Source organism: Rhinolophus ferrumequinum, chromosome 27 (assembly GCF_004115265.2).
Source record: "Rhinolophus ferrumequinum isolate MPI-CBG mRhiFer1 chromosome 27, mRhiFer1_v1.p, whole genome shotgun sequence".
Taxonomy (NCBI): Eukaryota; Metazoa; Chordata; class Mammalia; order Chiroptera; family Rhinolophidae; genus Rhinolophus; species Rhinolophus ferrumequinum.
The window spans coordinates 3,295,444-3,321,613 of record NC_046310.1 but is presented as its reverse complement, the minus strand read 5'-3'; the positions used below and the strand labels follow the sequence as shown (position 1 = coordinate 3,321,613).

Genomic DNA, 26,170 nt, shown 5'->3' with positions numbered 1-26,170 from the left:
CCGCCATGCAGAGCCTCTGCCACTTGGGCCACATGACCCAGCAGATCCCATGGTGCTGCAGAGTCAGTGGTGGAAATGAAGGGTGTTTGGAGCCTTCCCCAGGCCCCTGTGGGTGAGTCATAGACCTGTGGGCCTTAAGGATTTTGGAGCTTTGGCCTCTACTGGGCCTTAGGCCAGACTGAAGACTTGACACAGGCCAAGGTTGTGTTTTGTTTACCCGAATCCAACTGTTACCTCACCATTTCCTGGAAAAAACTTTCCCCACTGAATGACGTGTGGGGGGGTGTGTGTATGTGTGTCTGGTGTCACTGATTTCCCCGGAAAACATGCTTATCTTTATGACAGTTCCACATTGTGATAAACAGAATAACTTTATTATAAATCTAGATATCCTGAATTATAAGTACTCCATTTTGTTTTTTTCAGGATGAATTTCCACATGAATTTTGGAATGATGTCAATTGTTTTTTGGTTAGATAAGAGAATTTTTCTTGGGTCACATTCAAAGCATAAATTGATTGGGGAGAATTGGCATCTTAATGAAGGTAAGTGTTCCAATCCATAAACATTATGAACTTCTTCTTTCACTTGCCTTTCAAATTTTTTCTCAGCAATGTTTCGCAATTTTCAGAGTGGACATGTTACAAATATTTTGTCGAATTTATTCCTTGATATTTTAAGTTTTTTTCATAGTTATAAAGAATAATATTGTTTTAAAGTTTCATTTTCCAAAGTTTGTTCCCAATATAAAGAAAATCCCTTTGTGTATTAGCTCTAGTTGATCTTTTTTGTGGAAGCCTTCAAGTTTTTCTAAATGACAAATTCATACTTAAGTCTTTCCTTCCCATTTTCATGCCTTTTTTTACCCTTCCCTTTGTGAATTTGATATCACCTGGATTAATTTATTATTATTATTATCATTATTATTATTAAAAGCTTTTCATTATTCTCTGGTAAGTCTCTTTTGAATTTTGTTTCATCTGATGTTATCATAACCACTCCACCTTGTGTTTGCTGAGTTCATACAAGGTTTACAGTTTTCAACATTTTGCTTTCGACGTGTCAGGTTTTTACATTTAAATGGCTCTCTTTGGGAACGGCATATAATTGGGTTTTCTTTTTAATCCAATTCTACTTTATCTTATTTATCATTAGCCTATTAAACTTGTACCTCAATATCAATATAAATATCAATACCAATATTTAGTACTGAAGGATTAATTTACACCATATGCCAATTGCTTCTATCTCTCCCATCTATTCTTCAGGGGCCTTACCGGCATTCGTTTACATTAGTGTCATGCCTTTAGCATTTATTTCATACATTCATTTTTCATTAGTCTTCTATTTTTTACTAGTTGCATGAGCACTTACAGTAGACATCTTGGCAGTCACATTGGTAGTTGATCATTAATCCCCTCAATTGAGGATTGAGGGCTTTGGTAAAACTCTTTGAACTTTGATATTTACAAAGTGACCTCAATAAACTAGCTTCCTGGTAGAGCCCTTAAATTCAGAATCACACTTGATGCCTGATCGTGCAGCGGACTTAAGCCCCACTCAGCAGGACTGGAACTTGTCCTGGGACACCATTGGGAAGAGCGAACATGCTGCTGCTGATCAGTGTCACCCTCACTGTGGGGGTGTCCTTGGGGGCTCCCGCACAAGGTGAGCTGAAACTGCTGCAATATTCAAGTTCCTTCGTAAGTGTAACTTACCTCTTTCATTTGTCTTTATTTTTTGAATGAATCACCTGGTACAAATAATCTGTTTTATTAGATGTGGGATAATTATCGCCTATTCACTTAAGGGGAAAACAAAATCAATTGTTTTCTGTCTTCTGAGTTCCACAGCATGAACAGCCAGTCCTATTGATTAGGGAGTCATGTGAATAGGCTCATGAAAACTTGACATGAAAATGTGTCACAGAAAAGCTTGAATATAACTCCACAGTGTTTGGGGGATTCTTATTTGTAGCACAGGAAAACTTTGGAGAGTGATGGGATTCTTTATAATCTTACCTATGGCGATGATCTTACAGGTTCTTATGTCAAAACTCATCAGATCATACATTTTAAATACATTCAGTTTACTGTGTTTTAATTTTGCATTTATAAAGCTCTTAAAGGTCATTAATATCACTATCAATTATTAATATTTAACAAAATTAGCTATATGCAACAGACATACTGCTGTTAATAAAAATGGAATATAGTCTTAATTTCCAGTGTAATCCCAATACATTTTCATTGGTTTTCTGAGACCATGGACAAATGTTGAAAATTTGAAAGTTTTTTAAAAAATCACTTCTACAATTAAATTTACGAATTCTTCATTATAATTTTCTGTTTGCCATTTTAGTTTATAATCCAGTCCTCTCATTTCCAGTTATCTTAACTGAACACTCTAATGAGTTTTACGACGTCCCATTAAATACCAGATAGAGTAGAATATGCATCACTGTACATTTTTCATTGCGTAAAATGTTGCATGTGCGGTTTTGTACATTATGTAATTGGGGCCGTTTCCTTCGCTAACAACAGTAACACCTCAAGAAAGCTTCCAGAGTTCCCCCTTAAAAGCTCCCCAGACCCCAGCTCCCCCATAAGAACGACTTGTGCATCCATCACCTCAGAGTCCCCTGGGTCTGGAGTTCGGGAGTGGCTTAGCTGCCAAGGTCAGAGTCAGGCTCTTGAGTCAGGACGTGGGCCTCGGCGGCCATCATGGAGGGCGGCAGCCAGGACGGCCCCCTCCCGGGGATTTCGGCAGCAGCCTCAAGGCCTAAACACACGGGTCTCCATAGGATGCTTGACTGGCGACTCAATTCCCCAGAGCCAGTGATCTGAGAGAGAGGAGACCTCCCCACCCCTCGTGACCTGGTCACACACTGTCACCTCAGCCATATGGGGCACAGAAGAGAGTCACTGAGTCCAGTATAGGCAGGTGGAGGGAAGTTAGGCTCACTTTTAGGAGGGAGGAGTGCTGAAGACACTGGAACTTTCTAAAGCCATCACCTGTCACAAAATGCCTCTCAATTCAACAGGGTATTTTATTTCTAGGGATGTTTCTTTAGCCCTCTTTCAAGTGTTTTCTGGCCTGACAATAATATTCCTTGTCTTTATCCATCACAGTTCATTGTAAAGCTGGCCCACACAATGGAGAATCCATGAATCAAAAAGTATAATGACACAAGTTATAGGTCAGTGCCCTTAGTGTTTTATCAGGGCCCAAGTCCAAATGAATTTTGAAAATACGATACCATTGAAGAGGCGGCTATTATCACCAGGGAACAGACCTCCACTTGCAGAACAATATGAGGGAAAGGATTATTTATTTATTTATTTATTTATTTATTTAGATAGTATCGACATGTAACATTGTATTAGTTTCAGATGCAAAACATAATGGTTCAATATTTGTATATATTGTGAATTGATCACAAAACAAATCTTATTTACGGCATCTGAATTGTATATCTTTTGATTATATCTTTTCAGTATAATTATGTTACTAAGAAAATATAATTCATCAATGACATAGTTTGTCTCTCATTGGATTTTTATTAAGGCAAAACATTATTCATGTTTTTTTGTTTGTTTTTATTGCCAGTTCAACCCGCTGCTTTTCCTGAAATAAAACATGGAGGCCTATATCAGCCATGAAAATAGACGTAAACCATACTTCCCAGCAGCTGTAGGAAAGTGGTATTATTATTCCTGTAATGACAACTTTGTGACTCACTCACGATCATACTGGCATTATGTTACTTGCACACGAGAAGGATGGTCACCAGCAGTGCCCTGCCGCAGTACGTACACCTCTTTATAATAGTGAGTGTGTAAATATTTCTAAGAGCAGAAGTGAAAAACACACAGGAGAACACAAGTAAGCTTTGTGTGATGAAAACAAGGTCAAGGGCTGAGTTCTATGAGCAAGTGACCAATACAGGTTCTCCTTTTAGGAGGAGTCTTCATTAATAAAACATACGAGATAAAAATAGAGACTTGACGAGTATACCTATTTCATTTACACATTTTAATTATAAAACTACAAATAAGTGATATTGAGTATTGATTTTCCTATTTAAAAAACATTTGGCAGTAACTTAGTTTTTCTTATGCTATATGTTATATTTAGATGCTTTTGCATTGTAATTTAAATATTGTAAAGATAACTTTTAATTTACTATCTTGAACAAATTTATGAGTTTTTCATTTACATTTTGTAATTCTTAGGAAAATGTATCTTCAGTTATATGGTACATGGATGTACCCCAAATTATGAAGAATATTTCCAGGGTGAATCTGTAAGAGTTGAGTGCCATCCCGGCTACAGCCTTCCCAATGAGCAGACCTCAATGACATGTACAGAGAATGGCTGGTCCCCTCCTCCCACATGCATCCCTGTCAGTAAGTAAACTCTTCTGAGATCCCAGGATGTCTGTGATTTTCTAAGACTCACCCGCAATAACTGTGGGAAAATGTTCATGTCAGCTACGTTTTCCGCCAGTACACCTGTTTGCTTTTATTCTCCTAAGTGTGTATAAGTGGATATATTGAACTCTGGATGCGTATGTTGAAAAATAAATGAGCCTACTGATAGACCTTAGTCAAAATCACAGCACATGATGACAAAGTGGGTCCATGTAGGAATAACGTGACATCAGCCTGGGGCTCAGTCACAGTTTCTATTGTCCTCGGCACAAAGAGCGCTGAAGTTGACAGTCACCATGGATAGAGCATGCCTGTGGGAGCCCGGGGATCTAAGCAGGGAAGTGTCAGCACAGCATCACAAGGAAAGCATCCAAGAGTGGAGGCCACGAAGAAGCAAGAGGGACAGGGCCATCACCTGAGTTACCTCCCTGAGGCGCTCGTCATGGGGGTTGGAGATTGCTGGCTTTCGTTTCATTTTGGAAGCCTAAGTGGGTTATGGGTCAACTTGATCCCTTCAAGGCTTGTTTCTTAACTTTGCTATGGCTGGTCTGGGAGGCTTTACTCTAAGACTAGTTTATTCAGAATGCGGATGAGTGAGGCCTCTTCTGGTCTCTCTACTAAGGACTGGTGTTTAAAGAGGTCGTTCCACTCTGATCAAATCGGAATGTTTTCCAGGGTTGTGTGTGCTCTAGAAATCATTGAATTTATGGGATTCTTCCTCTAGCAGTTACCCGTTCTCATGGGGTTGTGCCCTGCACTGTAGTGTGATATATTCAGCCAAAGAATCTAGTGATTTGTGTGCAGATCTTTTGAGCTCTGTTTCATTCTAGTTTCTTCCTCTGGTTCTCTACGTTCAACTTCTAGTGATGTCCACTTCTGTGAGATCACTGACTACTGTGTACTTTACTCAGTATGATTGACATACTCTGGTGTGCCAAGGGTTTTCTCCTCCGCTGTTGCAGTCTGGAAAAATCCCCCAAATAAAGGCACTTTGAGGGTAGACCTCACAAATTTTGCCTCTATTCCACTAGAATTTTCATTAGGCCCTGAGGGTTTCCCCAAGCCTCACAAGGTTATTTTCATACATTTAATTCGGTTTCCTCATTGTTTATGGAGGGAATTTACTGTTTCTCAACTCTTCTTGCCTGGTATTTATCAGTTTGGTAAATTTCTTCAATGAACCACCTTTTAACTATGTATATTCTCTCTAGTGTTTGTTTCTATTTCAGTTCTGCTCATATTTTTGTTTTTTGAAATTTGATTTTTTTTCCACCTGTAAGGGGTATAACTGACTGATAGGAATTACGTATGTTTAAGGTGTACACCTTGCTATTTTGATATATATATATATATGTTGTGATCACGCAAATTACCATATCCATCAGCTCACATAGTTAACATTTTTCCTTGTGATGAGAACACATAACATCTAGCTTGAGAATATTTAAAGCAAAACACAGGAAGGAATCCATTGCTAGGAGAGTTTTGGGTAGCTGGAGGATTCCAGGTCCATTAGATACACAGGTTTCTAGCAATTTCTAACCAGGGATTCTGAGTATTTTAAATCTTGCTTTGCTCTTAAAAAAAAGTTTAATAAAGTATCTTGATTTATTACCTTTGGAAACTCAGAGCTTATCTTCTCTGACACAAGACTTTGGATGATTAGGTTTTTCCAGGTTTTCATTTACAAATGATTCCATATTTTCTATCTGGTTATGCTGTTTGAGTCTTTATGAAAATGTTTGTTGAATACATGCTTATCTTTTCCTTATGCTCCCTGCCTTTTAGAAACATGTTCAAAATTGGACCTGGAAATTCCAAATGGATTTATTTCTGAATCAGATCCTACATATCCTCTACATAAACGAGTACAATGTAAGTGCAAACAAGGATATGTGACAACAGATGGTCACACCACTGGGTCGATTACATGTCAGCAAAATGGATGGTCGACTCAGCCCACATGCATTAGTAAATAATTCACGATGTTAGTGTTCATTGTCCTGGTGACCAGTGTACAAAAGTTTCCTTTATCTGCATTCTTTAGGAGGGTGGAGGAAAGTGGGCTGAGGTGGTTTCATTTGAAGAGATACAGAATGTTGAGAAATATAAATAATTTTTTGCCTGTTAAGATTAATTGCTAGCAGGGTGGAAAGTCAGTCCATCTTTCAGTAAGTTCTCTCCACTGTGCAGCCTCCTGTGACTTAGTAACTAGTTAGGCGCCTTTTGTGGCTGCCGGTGTAAACTCATTTGTTTTTAGCTGAGACCTTTTGCCTGTTGTACCTGTTTTTAGGTGATCACACTTCTATGTCCTAGTGTTTGTTCCTAGACATAAAAGTTATGTTTTTCAGGGGAAGTATGGGTTCACAGGGCATCATGTTGGAATATTATCACCTGTGTAATTTATATGCTGGAATAATGTCACCGGTGGAATTCATATGTCAGATACCAAAGCCTGGGTGCTCTTCTGAAAACTCATTTCCTTTAGAAAACCTACACAGACACCTCGTTAGGGGCACAGAGAAGCGCTTCCAGACAGAACAGATCACTCTGTGCTGAGTGTGGTCCCCGTACCATGGCCCTGAAGATCATGGAGATTTTCGAAGAGCTGTTTGCTCAGGTCATCATATTGATCCCAAAGCTGTGCAGTGAGATTTTTGACTCTCTTTTTAGGTGGTAATTTAAATTATCCATTTTTACAATTTGCATTTCATTTCTTCCTTTTTAATAGTTTTTTGCTTACTAATGGGCTTTAGCCAAGTTAAAAATTATAAAAAATGTCTCCATATCATACTCATTTTATACTAAATTGTGTTCAATTATCCATTATATAGTCTTATTAGGGAAGAGAAAAAAAGTCTTATTAGGGAAGAGAAAATATCTATTATAATTTTTTTCTACTGTATTTTAGCTTTACTATTTTTAAAGATTTATGCTAGCTGACCTGTGGGCTTTAAGGATTCTGGAGCTTTGGCCTTTACTGGGCCTTAGCCCAGACTGAAGACTTGACACAGGCCAAGGTTTCATTTTGTTTACCCAAATCCAGCTGTTACCTCACCATTTTCTGGGAAATACTTTCCCCACTGAATGATGTATGCAGGTGTGTATGTCTGGTGTACTGATTTCCATGGAAAATATGCTTATCTTTATGACTGTTCCACATTGTGATAAATAGAATAACTTAAAAAGGATAAAAAAATGTCCCTATATTAAACTCATTTTATAGTAACTTGTGATCAATTACCCATTAGACACTCTTATTAAGGAAGAGAAAATGTATTATCATTTTTACCTGCATAGTTCAGCTTCTTTAAAAGCTTTAATCAAGCTGCCTACATAACACATTATAAAATGTGAGGTAAATTATTTAAACTTTTATGAACATCACTGTAGTATAGAGTTAGACAGTATTTTTTAGCATTTTACTTTCTTATATTAATTACAAATGTAGAACTCATTCTACATTCAATCTTGAAGTGTATAAAATAATACACAGCCGTTAGGTAAATATTTGCAAAATATTTGGAAAATATTCGCACCTCAGTGCAAAGCAGAGCATCTTATTTCTCTTCCCTAGTTTTAGAGAATACATTAGGGACAAAATATGTTGATATAAATGCATAGTGAAGTAGTTTCTGTGCAGTAAAGAATTTTAATGCACATAAAATGATGGTGCTTAAAACCCAATTCTTTTTATGGACTGATTAAAAAATATGGTCTATTGATATTAGGAAAGCTTCAACCAGAGTAGAATAGTTGGAATCATGGAACATTCCCCATCTTAAGCATTACAACACTTAGTTTTTCCCAAGGAATAAATATAGTAAAGACAACTTAAGTCTGTTTGGCAGACCTATAGAATTCCACTTTGAGACCTGGACAAGCTGGGGCGGATCAGAGAACGGGATATAAATTTGGGGTTCTTCAGCATATGGATTATATTTAAAGGTGGGATGCGAGCTGATCTCACCCAGGGAATTAGTGTAAATAGAAAAATATTCTGAGAACCTGGTCATGGGTCACTCCAAGTTTTAGGGTTCAGGAAACACGGGGCACCAACAAAGGAAATATGGTATTATCCACTTAGACTTCGGCCTGGTGTATATTTTTCCCAGTGTTTTACTTTGAGCCTACCTATGTTTTCAAGTATGAAGTGAGTTTTCTGCAGACAGCATATAGTAGGATCTTGTCAATTAAAAAAAAAAAAAAAACAGAGGACATGAATAGAAACTTCTCCTAAGAAGAATACAAACGACCAAAAGATATATGAAAAAACTGGTCAACTTCACTAGCTATTAGGGAAATGCAAATCAAAACCACAAGACAACCATTTCTTCATGCTGGAATACTGCAGAGCAGACGTATTTGTAAATGTTTCACATGTGCTTTCACGTGGGGTGATTCTCAGTGTAAGTGACTAAAATTACTGCAGTGAGTCTTTTCTGTCATCAGAAATCACAAGTATTCATATTACATATTTTGCTATGTTTTTATTTGCTTATGTTAACCTGCGTTTTTCTTTGGTCTCTAAATAAATCAAATAATACCTTTTCTTAGAGTCTAAAAGAAAATGCGGGACCCCTCCACCTATTCAAAATGGAGACATCACCACATTCCCATTAGCAGAATATGCTCCAGGGTCATCAGTTGAATACCAATGCCAGTTCTTGTATGAACTTCAGGGAAACAAGCAGATAACATGTAGAGATGGAGAGTGGTCAGAACCACCAAAATGCTTAGGTGAGTACTTTGATGTTCTCATGCATTCTGAGAAAATCAGTGTAATGAGTGTGAGGGTTTCCTGTTTATAATCAAGTTTTGATGAATTAATATACAACAATTCTACTGATTGCTTGTCTACCAAATATGCATATGTGAAGAAATAAAGTTTAAAAATTCTTAATCAAGCAACAACAGGAACAAGAGATTCTTTAATAATAGCTCTTTCTATGATAATTGACATTACGAATGTTTGATTCTGATCGTTAATTATCACACATTAAACATAGTTCCTAATTTTTCCATCATTACTTGTGTGAAATGATTCATATGTAAATGATGGATTTTCAATAAGTTTGTTTGAAAATGGTTTTGAGAAGGAATTCCTTGCCAAATATAGAGGAATCTATCTGAAAGTCTGAATATCTGTAGAAAATGTTTGTATTCTACTTAATGTTCTATGTTCATTTTTTTTTTACCTTCAGATGCATGTATAGTATCAGAAGAAATTATGGAAAAACATAATATACAGTTTAAATAGACTTATGAGAAAAAACTTTATTCTAGGACAGATGATATAGTTGAATTTGTGTGTAAAACTGGGTATCGAGTACAGTCACCATATTCTGCATCTCGAGCAACATGTCGGGAAGGGAAAGTGGAGTATCCCACTTGTGTGAGAAGATAGAGATAGAACGAAGTCATGAAATTATAATATGCACACTCTTTTAGGATTTTTTATTATAATCACACTTCTCAATTTTATTTTTTGAAATATTTAATTCATTTTTGTTCAGAAATCAGAATTTTTGTTACTCTGAAGTACATGAAATAATGATACTCTGAGAGGATAAAACCTTACTCCAAAAAGCACTGCATTAAAACGTGGCAAACTGAAGTGCTATGTCGTACTCATAGGACACCTGTGACCAGATTAGATGCAGTCACTTCAGAGCTTGCCTCCATCCACCATTCTTGACTCTCTCAAAGCTTCCTCCATAATTTCTGTGGCATTCTGAGACACGATTTTGGAGGAAATAGAAAACATTTCCTGCTTTTTGTCTTTGAAATAATATCACTACACAAACACATAAACACCACACCATGCTTGTGACAAGATACCAAAAATTATCAGTTCCTCTTTTTTGCTTACTTACACGTAAAGAGAAAACTATACAAAAAGGATGACATACAGCCTCCTACAAGATTCTAACACTTTTAATAATTCAAGGAAATCATAAAGAGGACTTAGAATCCAGTTGAGTATGTAACAGTTATTCAGTAACATAAAAATGATAATCCATATCAAGAATAAACATACACACCCCACTTTGAACTCTAGTGTTTACAAAACAACACTGGCAGAATTTTTACAGGGACTAGAGTTGAGTTTAGAGACAATAGAAGTAAGACTTGATGTTTAACCTCTGTATTCTTATCTCTAGAGTCTGATTGTTCCGCCTTTAGCATGTCACCGTTTAATCACAAGAGTACATTATTTTAAAATAAAGAAGACTGAAAAGCAAGGCGATGCAAGCTGAGAACAGTGAAGACCTTGTCGTAATAACCTTGATGGCCGTAACAGTTTCATGCACTTATTGGTATAGAAATATTTTGGAAATATTCAATAAGATCCTGAAAAATAATTTCTATGATCACACATTTCATCAGCCTGAATTAGTTAAAATCACTCCTGGACAGACCCATTTTAAAGTTTCTATGAAAAATCTGAACAATGTAGACATGAAACTGAATGTCAGTCCTAGATTTTAGGGGGATCAGTGGGAACTCCATGATGGGGGTGTGATGAACAGCTCGTCCATGGAAAGCTGACTGGGAAGAAGGTAAGGAGGGCCTGCATCTCTCCTCACTGCTGACCAGTCTCTGAGTCTCAGAATCTCCAACAAAAATATTTTGATGCTACAACTCTTCGAGGTGAGGCATGTACTTCATTTTATAGCACATCAGAGATACACAGATGGTGAAGAATAGTCACACGTTATCCCCTAAGTTACATTTTCTCACTTTAGAAAAGAAAAATGCTTTGTGTGCTGCGCTCTTGGCATTGGATATTGGCCAGCAACCATTTATGAATATTATTGTTATTAGATATAACTTACTAACTTACGAGCATCCAATGAGCTCTATACAGCAACCAGATGGAAAGTTCTGTAGAGATGATAAACTCAGACCACACTTTTCCCCAACCATCCAACATACAGAATAGTTGAGATAATAGAATAATGAACTCTGGCAGAGACACAGTCAATATTCAACCAGTGTTAACATTTTTTCCTATTTGTTACTGTACTTACCAGTGTCCTCATAGATTTCTCTCTCATGTGTGTGTGTTTCAGGAGAGTGAGGTAAACCATTAAAAATATTTGCAGATATTATGAAATTTCTTCAAAATTTTTAGTGTGTCTCTCTAAAAAAGAGGTAAAGTTTCACATCTAAGCAATATAGTGCCATCACAACTATGAAAATGAACATGACTTCCCTAGTATTATTTATTCTTCATCTTTTAATAGCTGTTACATCAAATGAGGTACTAATTCAGTGCATTCTCTGTTTTTGATTCCTATGCCACTTCAAGATCTTTTCATTTAAAATTTTCAAGCTTTATTGAGATAACTGACATAGAATAATGTGTCAATTTAAGGTGAACGGTGTGATGACTTCATATACATTACAAAATCATTTCAACAATAAGGTTGGTTAACACACCCATCTCCTCACACAATTCCATTCCTCCTGCTGAGAACACTTAAGACCTACTCTGTTTCGAGTGTACAGTACAGGGTTATTCGCTATAATCACCATACTGTCTGTGAAATTCCAAGACCTTACTCATCATATGACTGAAGTCCGTACCTGGTCACCAGCATCTGCCCATTCCCCCACCCGCACCCCCGGGGTGCGGAGACTGGATTAGAGCCCCTCATCTAGCCTTTGCTGTATGAGTTTGTCTTTCTAGATTCCACACAGAAGTGAGGTCGAACAGCCTCTGTCTTTCTCTGACTTGTTCCACTTGGCGTAATGCCCACACCTTCCATCAGCCTTTATTTCGCTTCCTCCTGAAGGATTTCCATGACTATTCCTGGCAAGGCTGGTCTGCTCACAATGACCCCTTCAGGCTTCAATCTTGAAGGCATTTTGTCATTATTACTACTTTTAATAATAAGACCTTTTGCTGTCAATTTATTTGTGAGTTAGAGTTTCAACACACAGGAGATATAAACCATTGTATTACAAATGTCTGTTGTCAGTACACACATTAAATATTACTCATTTCTTCAATCTACATGTTGACACTCTTTTGTGAAGTACCTGCAAAAGCTCTCGCCAGTTTTCCATCATGTTCCATGCATTTTCTTCTTTTCCCTGTGCATGACATCCTCGTGACTTATTCGTTTGGTAACTGGAAACTTGTTCTTCTTCACTCACTTCCCCATTCCCCTACCTCCCACCTCCTACCTCTGGCTAGCACCAGTCCTTTCTCTGTACCTATGAGCTTGTTTGTTTTCCCTTTTTCTCTTAGGTAACTGTATCTTAAAAGATGGCACACGTAATTGGATATACACATAAAGGAAATAGAATAAATCAAATAAAAAGTCACTGAAGAGGACACGTAAGGATGCTTAAGTTATACTCCTACTTGGGAAATCATTGTATGCGTCTGAATTGTTGGACCCTAACACAAAAGGTCCCCAAAAACATTAGTTAAAGATGATTTTAATGCCAAAAATATGCTGAAACTCTTGTACGCTGTGTTGTGGTCTATTGTGAGTTAAAAAGAAAGAAAGAAGGAAGGAAGGAAGGAAGGAAGAAAAGAAGGAAGGAAGGAAGGAGAGAGAGAGAGAGAGAGAAAGAGAAAGAAAGAAAGAAAGAAAGAAAGAAAGAAAGAAAGAAAGAAAGAAAGAAAGAAAGAAAGAAAGAAAGAAAGAAAGAAAGAAAGAAAGAGAATAAATAATCTGTGCTGCCCTCAGCAGAAGGAAATCCAGGTGATGGAATAGGGTTCAAATACTCTGCTTGTCCACAAGCCTGAATAACAAAGTTGGGGCAGGGGACATAAGAGCAAGAGAAAGTTAAAGTGATTTGACTCGGTTATTCCCATATGACTCTCTTGGCTGAGAAAGAACCTCGCCTGTTTTCAAAAAGTGTTTAATTTTAAAAGTTGCTGTTTCATATCACTTTTGGAGCTAGTCTGTTACTGTCTCTAAAGAAAGTCGTACAAGAAACTATCAAGAAATGAGGTCCAGAAGTGATTGTGAAATCATTAACAGGAATTGAGGAATATTGCGAAACTCTTTGGACTTTGACATTTACAAGGATGCCCTCACTAAAGTAGCTTCCTGATAGAGCCCTTAAATTCAGAATCACACTTGATGCCTGATCGTGCAGCGGACTTAAGCCCCACTCCGCACGACTGGAACTTGTTCTGGGACACCATTGGGAAGAGCAAACATGCTGCTGCTGATCAGTGTCACCCTCACCGTGGGGGTGTCCTTGGGGGCTCCTGCACAAGGTGAGCTGAAACTACTGCAATATTCAAGTTCTTTCTTAAGTGTAACTTACCTCTTTCATTTGTCTTTATTTTTTGAATGAATCACCCGGTACAAATAATCTGTATTATCAGATGTGGGATAATTATCACCTATTCACCTAAGGGGAAAACAAGATCAATTGTTTTCTGTCTTCTGAGTTCCACAGCGTGAACAGCCAGTCCTATTGATTAGGGAGTCATGTGAATAGGCTCATGAAAACTTGACATGAAAATGTGTCGCAGAAAAGCTTGATTATCACTCCACAGTGTTTGGGGGATTCTTATTTGTAGCACAGGAAAACTTTGGAGAGTGATGGGATTCTTCATAATCTTACATATTGCGATGATTTTACATGTTCTTATGTCAAAACTCATCAAACCATACATTTTAAATATACTCAATTTGCTATATTTTAATTTTGCCTTTATAAAGTTCTTAAAGGTCATTAATATCACTGAAATATTAATGTTTAACAAAATTAGTACATGCAACAGAAATATCTCTGTTAATCAAAATGGAATATATTTTTAATTTCCAGTGTAATCCCAATACATTTTCATTGGTTTTCTGAGATCATGGACAAATGTTTAAAATTTGAAAGTTTTTTAAAAAATCACTTCTACAATTAAATTTACAAATCTTCATTATGATTTTCTGTGTGTCATTTTAGTTTATAATCCAGTCCTCTCATATTCCCGTTCTCCTAACTGAACACTCTAATGAGCTTTATGGGGACCCATTAAATACCAGATATGACTGGAATATGCATTACTGTACATTTTTCATTTCATAAAATGTTGCATGTGAGGTTTTGTACATTATGAAATTGGGGTTGTTTCCTTCGTTAACAACAGTAATGCCTCAAAAAAGTTTTCAGAGATCCCCATTGAAAGCTCCCCACACCCTAGCTCCCCCATAAGAACGACTTGTGCAACCATCACCCCAGATTCCCCTGGGTTGGGAATTTGGGAGTGGCTTAGCTGCCAAGGTCCGAGTCAGGCTCTTGAGTCAGGACATGGGCCTCGGCGGCCATCATGTAGGGCAGCTTCCAGGACGGCTCCCTCCTGGGGCTTTTGGCTGCAGCCTCAGGGCCTAAACACACGGGTCTCCATAGGATGCTTGACTGGCGACTCAATTCCCCAGAGCCAGTGATCTGAGAGAGAGGAAGAAGCCTCCACACCTCTCGTGACCTGGTCACACACTGTCACCTCAGCCATACGTGGTCTGGAAGAGAGTCAGTGAGTCCAGTACAGGTGTCCAGGGGAGGGGAGGGAGGCAATTAGGCTCCCTTTTAGGAGGGAGGAGTGTTGCAGACGCTGAAACTTTCTAAAACCAACACCTATCACAAAATGCCACTCAATTCAACCGGGCATTTTATTTTTAGGGATGTTTGTTTAGCCCCTTTCAAGCATTTTCTGTCCTGACAATCATATTCTTTTTCTTAATCCATCGCAGTTCATTGTAAAGGTGGCCCACACTTAACCTGGATATTCCATGAATCAAAACCGTAATGACACTAGTAATAGGTCAGTGGCCTTATTGTTATATCAGGCCTAAGTCGAAATGAATTTTGAAACTATGATACCCTTGAAGAGGTGACTATTATCACCATGAAATCAGACTTCCACGTGCAGAACAATATGAGGGAAAGGATTATTCATTTATTTATGTAGATATATTGACATATAGTATTGTATTAGTTTCGAGTGCAAAACATACTGATTCACTATTTGTATATATTGTAAAATGATCACAAAACAAGTCTTATTTACGGCATCTGAATTTTATAACTTTGTCATCCTAGAAATCTTGACACAATGAGTGTAATTATGGTAATAAGAAAATATAACTCATCAATGAAATAATTTGTCTCTCGTTGGATTTTTATGAAGGCAAACATTATTCATACTGTTTTTTTGTTTGTTTTTATTGCCAGTTCAATCCTGTGATTTTCCTGAAATAAAATATGGAAGCCTATATAACGAAAAAATATATAAACCAGATTTCCCAGTAGCTGTAGGAAACTGGTATTACTATTCCTGTAATGACAGCTTTGTGACTCATTCAGAATCATACTGGCATTATGTTACTTGCACAGGAGAAGGATGGTCGCCACCAGTGCCCTGCCGCAGTACGTACACCTCTTTATAATAGTGTGTATGTAAATATTTCTAAGAGTGGAGAGTGAAAAACACACAGGAGAACACAAGTAAGCCTTGTGTGATGAAAACAAGGTCAAGGGCTGAGCTCTATGAGCAAATGACCAATATAGGTTCTCCTTTTATAAGAAGCTCTTCTTTAATATAACATACAAATTAAAAATAGAGACTTGATAAGAAAACCTATTCCACTTACACATATTTTAATTATGAAAACTACAGATAAATCATTATTGAATAGATTTTTCTTCCTTAAGAAACATTTGGAAGTAGCTTAGTTTTTCTTAAACTGTATGTTTTCCATGCTTATGCATGTAATTTAAATATTGTAAAGATAATTTTTAATTTACTGTCTTGACCAAATTTATGAGTTTTTCATTCATCATTTTATAATTCTTAGGAAAATGTATTTTCAAATCTGTGGAAAATGGTTTTTCTCCATATCGCGAAAGAATATATTATCAGGGTGATTCTGCAAAAGTTGAGTGCCATCCCGGCTACAGCCTTCCCAATCAGCAGATCTCAATGACATGTACGGAGAATGACTGGTTCCCTCCTCCCACATGCATCCCTGTCAGTAAGTAAACTCATCTGAGATCCCAGGATGTCTCTGATTTTCTAAGATTCACCTACAATGACTGTGGCAAAATGTGCATGGCAGCTTCTTCTTCCGCCAGTACACCTGTTTGCGTTTATTCTCCCAAGTGTGTGAGTGGATACACTGAACTCCGGATGTGTATGTTGAAAAATAAATGAGCCTACTGATAGACCTTAGTGAAAAATACAGCACATGATGACAAAGTGGGTCCATGTAGGAGTAACGTGACATCAGCCTGGGGCTCGGTCACAGTTTCTATTGTTCTCGGCACAAAGAGCACTGAAGTTGACAGTCACCATGGATAGAGCATCCCTGTGGGATGCTGATTTTTGTGTATTTTATTCAGTATGATTGACATACTGAGTGTCAATCTGTAATGTAAGAAGTTTGGTCTCCAACGTTAACTCCATCCATATCTCTCCAGGCTTTAATATCACTGCTCCCTTGTTATACTTCTGATAAATGTAGAATCAGTCAATATCACTAAGTCAAGACTGCTAACATTTTCATGTTATAAGAAAAACATTGTACAGCATTCAGAAGTTTAATATGTGCTTAACTATTATTTTAGACTATAATTGTTCGCTATTTTGTATTTTTAATGATTTGCTGAACAAACGCATATTGTTTTCCTTTCAGAGGAGGCATGTTGTCACCCACCCAGGTTTGATAATGCCATACTCATGAGTTGGAAGAAGAGATCATATAGGTCAGGAGAACAACTGGCTTATAAATGTCATGAATATTACCTCATGGAGGGATCCAATACTGTACAGTGTATTAGGGGCCAATGGATAGGGAAACCGACATGCAGTAGTCGTGTGATGACATTTTAAAATTTATTTATCAAAGTGTCTGAAGTACTATAATATAGAATTGTTTCTAGCACTGTTAAAAAGCGGACATAGTTATGTTTCAGGCCCAGTCAAAGAACACTTATGCCTCCACGGAAAGGGATGGCACGGGTACACTATCGCGAGTCTCCTCGCCCCTTCGTTCTCAGAGTGCGGTCCCTGATTGGCAGGCGCTGCGTCTTCTGGGATGTTGTTAGAAATGCAAATGCAAGTTCACAGGCACATTCAGACTCACAGTCAAAGACAATGTACGTGACCCTGAGACTGTTGTAACAATTCCCAAAAGAGTCGATGAGCACCTCAGTTTGGGGACCCTCACATAGCCGATATGACTTCCTTGCTACCTGAATCTCTCTGAGGAATTACACTTGGCTCATGGTGGTGTCCTTAAACATTGCGCCTCGCCAAAATCACTGCAGTGTCTTTATCAAACTTATTAAGGTGACATTGTTTACTAAAATATTATAGGTTTTAAGCGTACATTTATATATCATCTGTATATCGCGTTGTGCGTTCACTACCCACAAAAGAGTGTTTTTATAAATTATACATTTATTTTTTTCTTATTTTTCCATGATTCCTGTTTGTTCATTTCTTTGATCATCGTCTTCTTTCAACAATGGTATTCCTCAAAGTGTGTTAATTCTTGTCTTTTCTCTAAGAAAGTGGCTACCGTGTTTATTTCTGTAACAGCCTAAAATTACAACTTATAAACAAGATGATTATAAACCAAATTCTGATGTCAAATAATTCTTAGCTATGAGTTTTTTGTGGTTTATAAATTCCCTTTGAATTTATATAATTAATACTTATTTTACTAAACTCAAGGGAAGTATCAAATTAAAAATCTCATTTCTATTCCCCTAAAAATGTCTATTAACCTTATGGAAAAAATGGAAAAGAGATTTAAGGCTTAGAATCTTAAATCTTACAAAAAATCCTTTACCTTCTTTTTTCAATCTTACATGGAAATTAAAAAATTATCAATCTTTCATGACAAATGAGCCGTTGATTTTAAAGTTCCCTTGAAATATATGGAAATTCCCTTTGTAGATTTGCATTCAAAATGGTCGTTACATTACAGACATGTTTTTTCTTCCTATGCAGATGTTTCCTGTGTGAATCCTCCCATAGTGGAAAATGCTCGTCTAGTAGACGAGATGCCTAAGTATCTATCTGGTGTCAGAGTACGTTATGAGTGCATCAGGCCTTTGGCCCTAGTTGGGAATGGAGAAGTGATGTGTTTAAATGGAAACTGGACGGAACCACCTGAGTGCAAAGATGAAGCATCTTACTTCTCTTCCCTAACTTTAGAGAATATATTAAGGACAATATGTGTTGACATAAATACATAGTGAAATAGTTTCTGTGTAGTAAAAAATTTTAACACACACAAAATATTGGTGCTTAAAGTCCAATGCTCTTTGAGGAGTCAATAAAATTTATGGTCTATTGATTTTATAAAAGCTTCGACTGGAGTAGAACAGTTGGAATCATGGAACATTCCCCATCTGACGTATTAAGACACTCGGTTTTTCCTGAGGAATAAATATATGAAAGGCACCTTAAGTCTCTTTGGCAGACCTGTGGAATTCCACTTTAAGACCTGGACGAGCTGGGGCGTGATCATATTAGGTTGGTGCAAAAGCAATTGCGGTTTAAAAGGTTAACAATTGCAAAAACCGCAATTCCTTTTGCACCAACCTAATAGAACGGGATATAAATTTGGGCTTCTTCGGCATATAGATAATATATTAAGGTGTGCTATTAGCTGATCTCACCCAGGGAATTAGAGTATATAGAAAAAAAGTCCGAGTACCTGGACATTGGGCACTACAGGGCTTAGGGTTCAGGAAACACGGGGCACCAACAAAGGATATACGGTATTATCCACTTAAACTTTGGCCTGGTGTATATTTTTTTACTGTTTTACTTTGAGCCTACCTACATTTTCAAGTATAAAGTGAGTTTTCTGCTGACAGCGTATGGTTGGGTTTTATTTATGTGTCCACCCGGCCACTTCAGTCTTTTAACTGGTATGTTCAAGCCATTTACATTTAAAAATCATCATTGATATATTGGGGCCATGTCAGCAATTTTATTATTTGTTTTTTGTGTGTTTCCTCTGTATCTCATTTCTCCTTCCTTTTTTTCTTTCCTCCTTTTTGAATTTTGTGAACATTTCAAAATAATTTTATTTTGATATGTCTGTATTATTACTGAGGATGGTTTTATTAGTGGTGTCTTGAGGTATTAAGGTATATATATAGCTTATCACTCCCTACTGCTATTGAAATGTTACTACTATAAGTAAAATGTAGAAACTTCCTTCCATTTAGGTCCATTTACTCTCCCCACACTTGAAACAGAAATGCCTTACCTCTTTCCTCTACATACATTAGCATGATATCAAAGGATGTAATTTTGCACAAACATCAGTAGTCATTTAACAAACTCATTAGAAAAAAGGTAGTCTTATTATATTTACCCCTATTTTTTTATTGTAATTTTTTTATTAAATTTTTTTAGGGTGACAGTTAGTAAAACCATATAGGTTTCAAGTGTACATTTCTATAATACGTCATCTACAGAGGGTGCCAAAAAAAAGTATACAGATTTTAAGAGGAAAATCTGTATTAAATTGTAATATTCAATATGTGCCAATAACAAAAGATGAATACAAGTCATGTGTATACATTTTTTGGCACCCCCCCCCCAGCATACAGTTAACCCTCTATTTATCAATTCCATTGGTTTTTATTTCTTCTGGAAGTCTCAATCCTCCTTCTGCTATCATTTCCTTTCTATTTGAAGATTCCTGTAGCAATTCGTTTAAGGGTAAGTCTGATGGACACAAATTCACTTTATTTTCCTTACTGAGAATGCCTTTATTTCTCCCTTTACTTCTAAAGGATGGTATCCACTGGATATAGAATTTGGGGTTGACAGTTCTTTACTTCCATAACTTGAAAAATGTTGTCCTTATTTCTGGTTCCATAGTCACAAATGAGACCCCCATTGACATTTGAAGCTTTTCTATCTTGCTACTTTTGAGATTTTTTTCTTTTTCTTTAGTTTTCAGCAGGTAGATTCTGATATATCTTCTTGGCATGAATTTCTTTGTTTTATCCTCTATGAAGTTCATCTTTTTAAATATGTAGGTTTATGCCTCATGTCCTACTGGAAATTTTCAGCCACTGTTTCTGGACTTTGTGTTCATTTTAAACCTCTTTCTTTTCTCTTTCTGGATTTCCGGTGTTTGGTGTCATCCCACAGCTCCCTGAAGTTCTGTTCTTTTTTGGTTGTTGTTTTGATCTATTTCCCAAGTGAGTAATTTCTATTGTTCGAAATTCAAACTTGTGGCTTTATCCTTCTGTCAGCTGCAATCTAGGGTTGAGCCATCCTGTGAGATTTTTGCAAATTCTGTGATTCTAGTTTTCAGTTCTATAATTTCTTTTGGAGTTTTATAAATCATTGTCTGATAATTCCAACATCTGTGTGATCTCAGTGTTGTCTTCTGTTGATTGTGTTTTCTCTTTTGAGACTTTCCTAGTCCTTGGTATGATGAGTGATTTTCAGTTGTATTCCACACGTTTGGAGTATTATGTTTTGATACTCTGATTTCCACTCAATATTTTATTTACCGGAACTCCCTTACTACCACACAGGGCGCAAGTCCCGGCCTCCCACTTGGCCTCCACGGAAAGCACAGAAAGGGCAGAGGCATCTTGTTCCTTCATCCTGTGGGTAAAACTCTAGGCTCCTTTCTGGCCTCTGTTAATCATGGTGGCCAGAGGGTTGGTCTTACTCAGGTTTCTTCGATGATGTTTTTCTAGATTAAGGAGAGTATTGCACAAAATTGTTTCTTTCTTGAAAAGGCTGCTCCTTTAGCTACAGAAAGCAGGCTCTTTTGAGACTGTGTTTTTGTTGTTGTTTTAATAAACTTGATAACGTGTCTGGGTTTCAGTCTTCATACCCAGTGCATGATATACAGAAGGCAAGAGGAAAACCCAAACAATTCACTGCATTGTATTTCCTGAAACCCAACGTCCCTAATCAGATTGACTTCTTCTCTGTGGAGACATCTTCCACAGTCTCTTATGTTGGTATTTATAATGTGTTCAGGAATTTTAGTTATACAAGACAGAAGGAATAAGCAGAAATGTTTCTACCTCATCTTGTCCAGGGAGGAAGTCAAAAAATCTTTTTCATATAGTATACATTTGTAATTCTTTAATTTTATTAAATGAGTTGACATTTGTTCTGAGAAAAAAAAATGAAACCAGTAAAAATTGGCATGAGAGCCAATAGACACTGCAATATGTGTAGATAAGAATAAGAAACTGTTTATCTTACCTATCCATCTGCCCACCACATATTTATGAAGAAAACCATTTTTAATACTGGAATACTGCAAAGCAAACGTATTTGTTAATGTTTCACATGTACCTTCATGTGGGGTGACAAAAGGACTTAATATTTGACTCCCAGATAGATGACTAAAATTACTTCAATGAGTCTTTTCTGTCATCAGAAATCACAAGTCTTCATATTACATATTTTGCTATGTTTTTATTTGCTTATGTTAACCTGTTTTTTTCTTTGGTCTCTCAATAAATTAAATGATACCTTTTCTTAGAGTCTAAAGAAAAATGTGGGTCCCCTCCACCTATTCAAAATGGAGACATCACCACATTCCCATTAGCAGAATATGCTCCAGGGTCATCAGTTGAATACGAATGCCAGTTCTTGTATGAACTTCAGGGAAACAAGCAGATAACATGTGGAGATGGAGAGTGGTCAGACCACCAAAATGCTTAGGTGAGTACTTTGATGTTCTCATGCATTCTGAGAAAATCAGTGTAATGAGTGTGAGGTTTTCCTGTTTATAATCAAGTCTTGATGACTTAATTTACAACAATTCTACCGAATGCTTGTCTACCAAATATGCATGTGAAGAAGTAAAGTATGAAAAATTCTTAATCAAGCAACAGCAACAAGAGATTCTTTAATAACAGCTCTACAATAATTGACATTACAAATGTTTGATTATGAGAGCTAATTATCACACATTTAACATAGCCCCTCGTTTTTACATCATTGCTTGTGTAAAATGATTTAAATGTACATGATGGATTTTCAATAAGTTGGATTGGAAGGATTTTGAGAATGAACTCCTGGACTAGTGTAAAGGATTCTATGTGAAAGTCTGAAAATCTGTGGAAAATGTACTTAATGTTTTATGTTCATTTTATTTTACCTTCAGATGCATGTGTAATATCAGAAGAAATTATGGAAAAACATAATATACAGCTTAAAGGAACTCATGAGAAACAATTTTATTATAGAACAGAAGATATTGTTAAATTTATGTGTAAAGCTGGGTATCGTGAACAGTCACCACCTTCTGCATTTCAAGCACGCTGTCGGGAAGGAAAAGTGGAATATCCCACTTGTGTGAGAAGACAGATAGAATGAAGTCATGAAATTATAATATGCACATTCTTTTACGATTTTTTATTATCATCACAATTCTTCTCAACTTTAGTCTTTGAAGTGTTGTTTAATTCATTGTTGTTCATAAATCAGAATTTTTGTTACTCTGAAGTGCATGAAATAATGATACTCTGAGAGGATAAAACCTTAATCCAAAAAGCACTGCATTAAAACGTGGCAAACTGAAGTGCTGTGTCGTATTCATAGTACACCTGTGACCAGAAATTAGATGCAGTCACTTGAGGGCCTGCCTCCATCCACCATTCTTGACTCTCTCAAAGCTTCCTCCATAATTTCTGTGTTATTCTGAGACACGATGTTGGAGGAAATAGAAAACATTTCCTGCTTTTTGTCTTTGAAATAATATCATTTCACAAACACATAAATACCACACCATGCTTGTGACAAGATACCAAAAATTATCAGTTCCTCTTTTTAGCTTTCTTACACGTAAAGAGAAAACTATACAAAAAGGATGACATACAGCCTCCTACAAGATTCTAGCACTTTTAATAATTCAAGGAAATCATAAAGAGGACTTAGAATCCAGTTGAGTATGTAACAGTAATTCAGTAACATAAAAATGATAATCCATATCAAGAATAAACATACACACCCACACCCCACTTTGAACTCTAGTATTTACAGGGCAACACTGGCAGAATTTTTACAGGGACTAGAGTTGAGTTTAGAGACAATAGAAGTAAGACTTGATATTTAACCTCTGTATTCTTATCTCTGGAGTCTGATTGTTCCGCCTTTAGCATGTCACCGTTTAATCACAAGAGTACATTATTTTAAAATAAAGAAGACTGAAAAGCAAGGCGATGCAAGCTGAGAACAGTGAAGACCTTGTCGTAATAACCGTGATGGCCGTAACAGTTTCATGCACTTATTAGTATAGAAATATTTTGGAAATGTTCAATACGATCCTGAAAAATAATTTCTATGATCACACATTTCATCAGCCTGAATTAGCTAAAATCACTCCTGGACAGACCCATTTTAAAGTTTCTATGAAAAATCTGAACAATGTAGACATGAAACTGAATGTCAGTCCTAGATTTTAGGGGGATCAGTGGGAACTCCATGATGGGGGTGTGATGAACAGCTCGTCCATGGAAAGCTGATTGGGAAGAAGGTAAGGAGGGCCTGCATCTCTCCTCACTGCTGACCAGTCTCTGTGTCTCAGAATCTCCAACAAAAATATTTTGATGCTACAACTCTTCGAGGTGAGGCATGTACTTCATTTTATAGCACATCAGAGATACACAGATGGTGAAGAATAGTCACACGCTATCCCCTAAGTTACATTTTCTCACTTTAGAAAAGAAAAATGCTTTGTTTGCTGCGCTCTTGGCATTGGATATTGGCCAGCAACCATTTATGAATATTATTGTTATTAGACATAACTTACTAACTTACGAGCATCCAATGAGCTCTATACAGCAACCAGATGGAAAGTTCTGTAGAGATGATAAACTCAGACCACACTTTTCCCCAACCATCCAACATACAGAATAGTTGAGATAATAGAATAATGAACTCTGGCAGAGACACAGTCAATATTCAACCAGTGTTAACATGTTTCCCTATTTGTTACTGTACTTACCAGTGTCCTCATAGATTTCTCTCTCGTGTGTGTGTGTGTTTCAGGACAGTGAGGTAAACCATTAAAAATATTTGCAGACATTATGAAATTTCTTCAAAATTTTTAGTGTGTCTCTCTAAAAAAGAGGTAAAGTTTCACATCTAAGCAATATAGTGCCATCACAACTATGAAAATGAACATGACTTCCCTAGTATTATTTATTCTTCATCTTTTAATAGCTGTTACATCAAATGAGGTACTAATTCAGTGCATTCTCTGTTTTTGATTCCTATGCCACTTCAAGATCTTTTCATTTAAAATTTTCAAGCTTTATTGAGATAACTGACATAGAATAGTGTGTCAATTTAAGGTGAACGGTGTGATGACTTCATATACATTACAAAATCATTTCAACAATAAGGTTGGTTAACACACCCATCTCCTCACACAATTCCATTCCTCCTGCTGAGAACACTTAAGACCTACTCTGTTTCAAGTGTACAGTACAGGGTTATTCGCTATAATCACCATACTGTCTGTGAAATTCCAAGACCTTACTCATCATATGACTGAAGTCCGTACCTGGTCACCAGCATCTGCCCATTCCCCCACCCGCACCCCCGGGGTGCGGAGACTGGATTAGAGCCCCTCATCTAGCCTTTGCTGTATGAGTTTGTCTTTCTAGATTCCACACAGAAGTGAGGTCGAACAGCCTCCGTCTTTCTCTGACTTGTTCCACTTGGCATAATGCCCACAGCTTCCGTCAGGCTTTATTTCGCTTCAGCCTGAAGGATTTCCATGACTATTCCTGGCAAGGCTGGTCTGCTCACAATGACCCCTTCAGGCTTCAATCTTGAAGGCATTTTGTCATTATTACTACTTTTAACAATAAGACCTTTTACTGTCAATTTATTTGTGAGTTAGAGTTTCAACACACAGGAGATATAAACCATTGTATTACAAATGTCTGTTGTCAGTACACACATTAAATATTACTCATTTCTTCTATCTACATGTTGACACTCTTTTGTGAAGTACCTGCAAAAGCTCTCGCCAGTTTTCCATCATGTTTTATGCATTTTCTTCTTTTCCCTGTGCATGACATCCTCGTGACTGATTCGTTTGGTAACTGGAAACTTGTTCTTCTTCACTCACTTCCCCGTTCCCCCACCTCCCACCTCCTACCTCTGGCTACCACCAGTCCTTTCTCTGTACCTATGATCTTGTTTGTTTTCCCTTTTTCTCTTAGGTAACTGTATCTTAAAAGATGACACACGTAATTGGATATTCACATAAAGGAAACATAGAATAAATCAATTAAGAAGTCACTAAAAAGGACAGGTAAGGATGCTTAAGTTATATGCCCACTTGAGAAATCATTGTATGCATCTGAATTGTTGGACCCTAAAACAAAAGGCCTCTCAAAAATCATTAGTTAAAGACGATTTTAATGCCAAGAATATGGTGAAACGCTGTACGCTGTGTTGCGGTCTATCGTGAGTTAAAAATAAATAAATAAATAAATAAATAAATAAATAAATAAATAAATAAATAAATAAATAAATAATCTGTGCTGCCCTCAGCAGAAGGAAATCCAGGTGATGGAATAGGGTTCAAATACTCTGCTTGTCCACACGCCTGAATAACAAAGTTGGGGCAGGGGACTTAAGAACAAGAGAAAGTTAAAGTGATTTGACTCAGTTATTCCCATATGACTCTCTTGGCTGAGAAAGAACCTCGCCTTTTTTCAAAAAGTGTTTACTTTAAAAAGTT

At 36.9% G+C, this 26,170-nt stretch overlaps 2 protein-coding genes and 1 pseudogene across 2 annotated transcripts; all 3 read left to right on the top strand.

Annotated features, from left to right (window-relative positions):
* The first annotated feature begins 1,488 nt into the window (after positions 1–1,488).
* Positions 1,489–12,193, top strand: LOC117018426 (complement factor H-related protein 3-like). The gene is given in 8 exon segments (XM_033099361.1): positions 1,489–1,668; positions 3,610–3,656; positions 3,658–3,808; positions 4,236–4,409; positions 6,222–6,409; positions 6,922–7,081; positions 8,991–9,173; positions 9,638–12,193. Coding segments are annotated over 8 exon segments (1,020 nt in total). The 5' UTR covers positions 1,489–1,607; the 3' UTR covers positions 9,694–12,193.
* A 914-nt stretch (positions 12,194–13,107) lies between these two features.
* On the top strand, positions 13,108–18,627 carry LOC117018466 (complement factor H-related protein 3-like). The gene is made up of 5 exons (XM_033099423.1): positions 13,108–13,680; positions 15,636–15,830; positions 16,259–16,435; positions 17,096–17,165; positions 18,418–18,627. Exons 1-5 carry the CDS (start codon positions 13,620–13,622, stop codon positions 18,476–18,478), a joined length of 564 nt encoding a protein of 187 aa, XP_032955314.1. The 5' UTR covers positions 13,108–13,619; the 3' UTR covers positions 18,479–18,627.
* Positions 18,628–20,192: 1,565 nt separating this feature from the next.
* On the top strand, positions 20,193–22,993 carry LOC117018425 (complement factor H-related protein 2-like; annotated as a pseudogene).
* The last annotated feature ends 3,177 nt before the right edge of the window (positions 22,994–26,170 follow it).

What these genes read in the sequence shown, in the direction of transcription:
- LOC117018466 (XM_033099423.1), top strand. Translation starts at nt 13,620, where the DNA reads ATGCTGCTGCTGATCAGTGTCACCCTCACCGTGGGGGTGTCCTTGGGG. An exon ending in CTTGGGGGCTCCTGCACAAG is followed by an intron (nt 13,681 to 15,635) that starts GTGAGCTGAAAC and finishes TTTTATTGCCAG; the next exon opens with TTCAATCCTGTGATTTTCCT. An exon ending in GCCACCAGTGCCCTGCCGCA is followed by an intron (nt 15,831 to 16,258) that starts GTACGTACACCT and finishes TATAATTCTTAG; the next exon opens with GAAAATGTATTTTCAAATCT.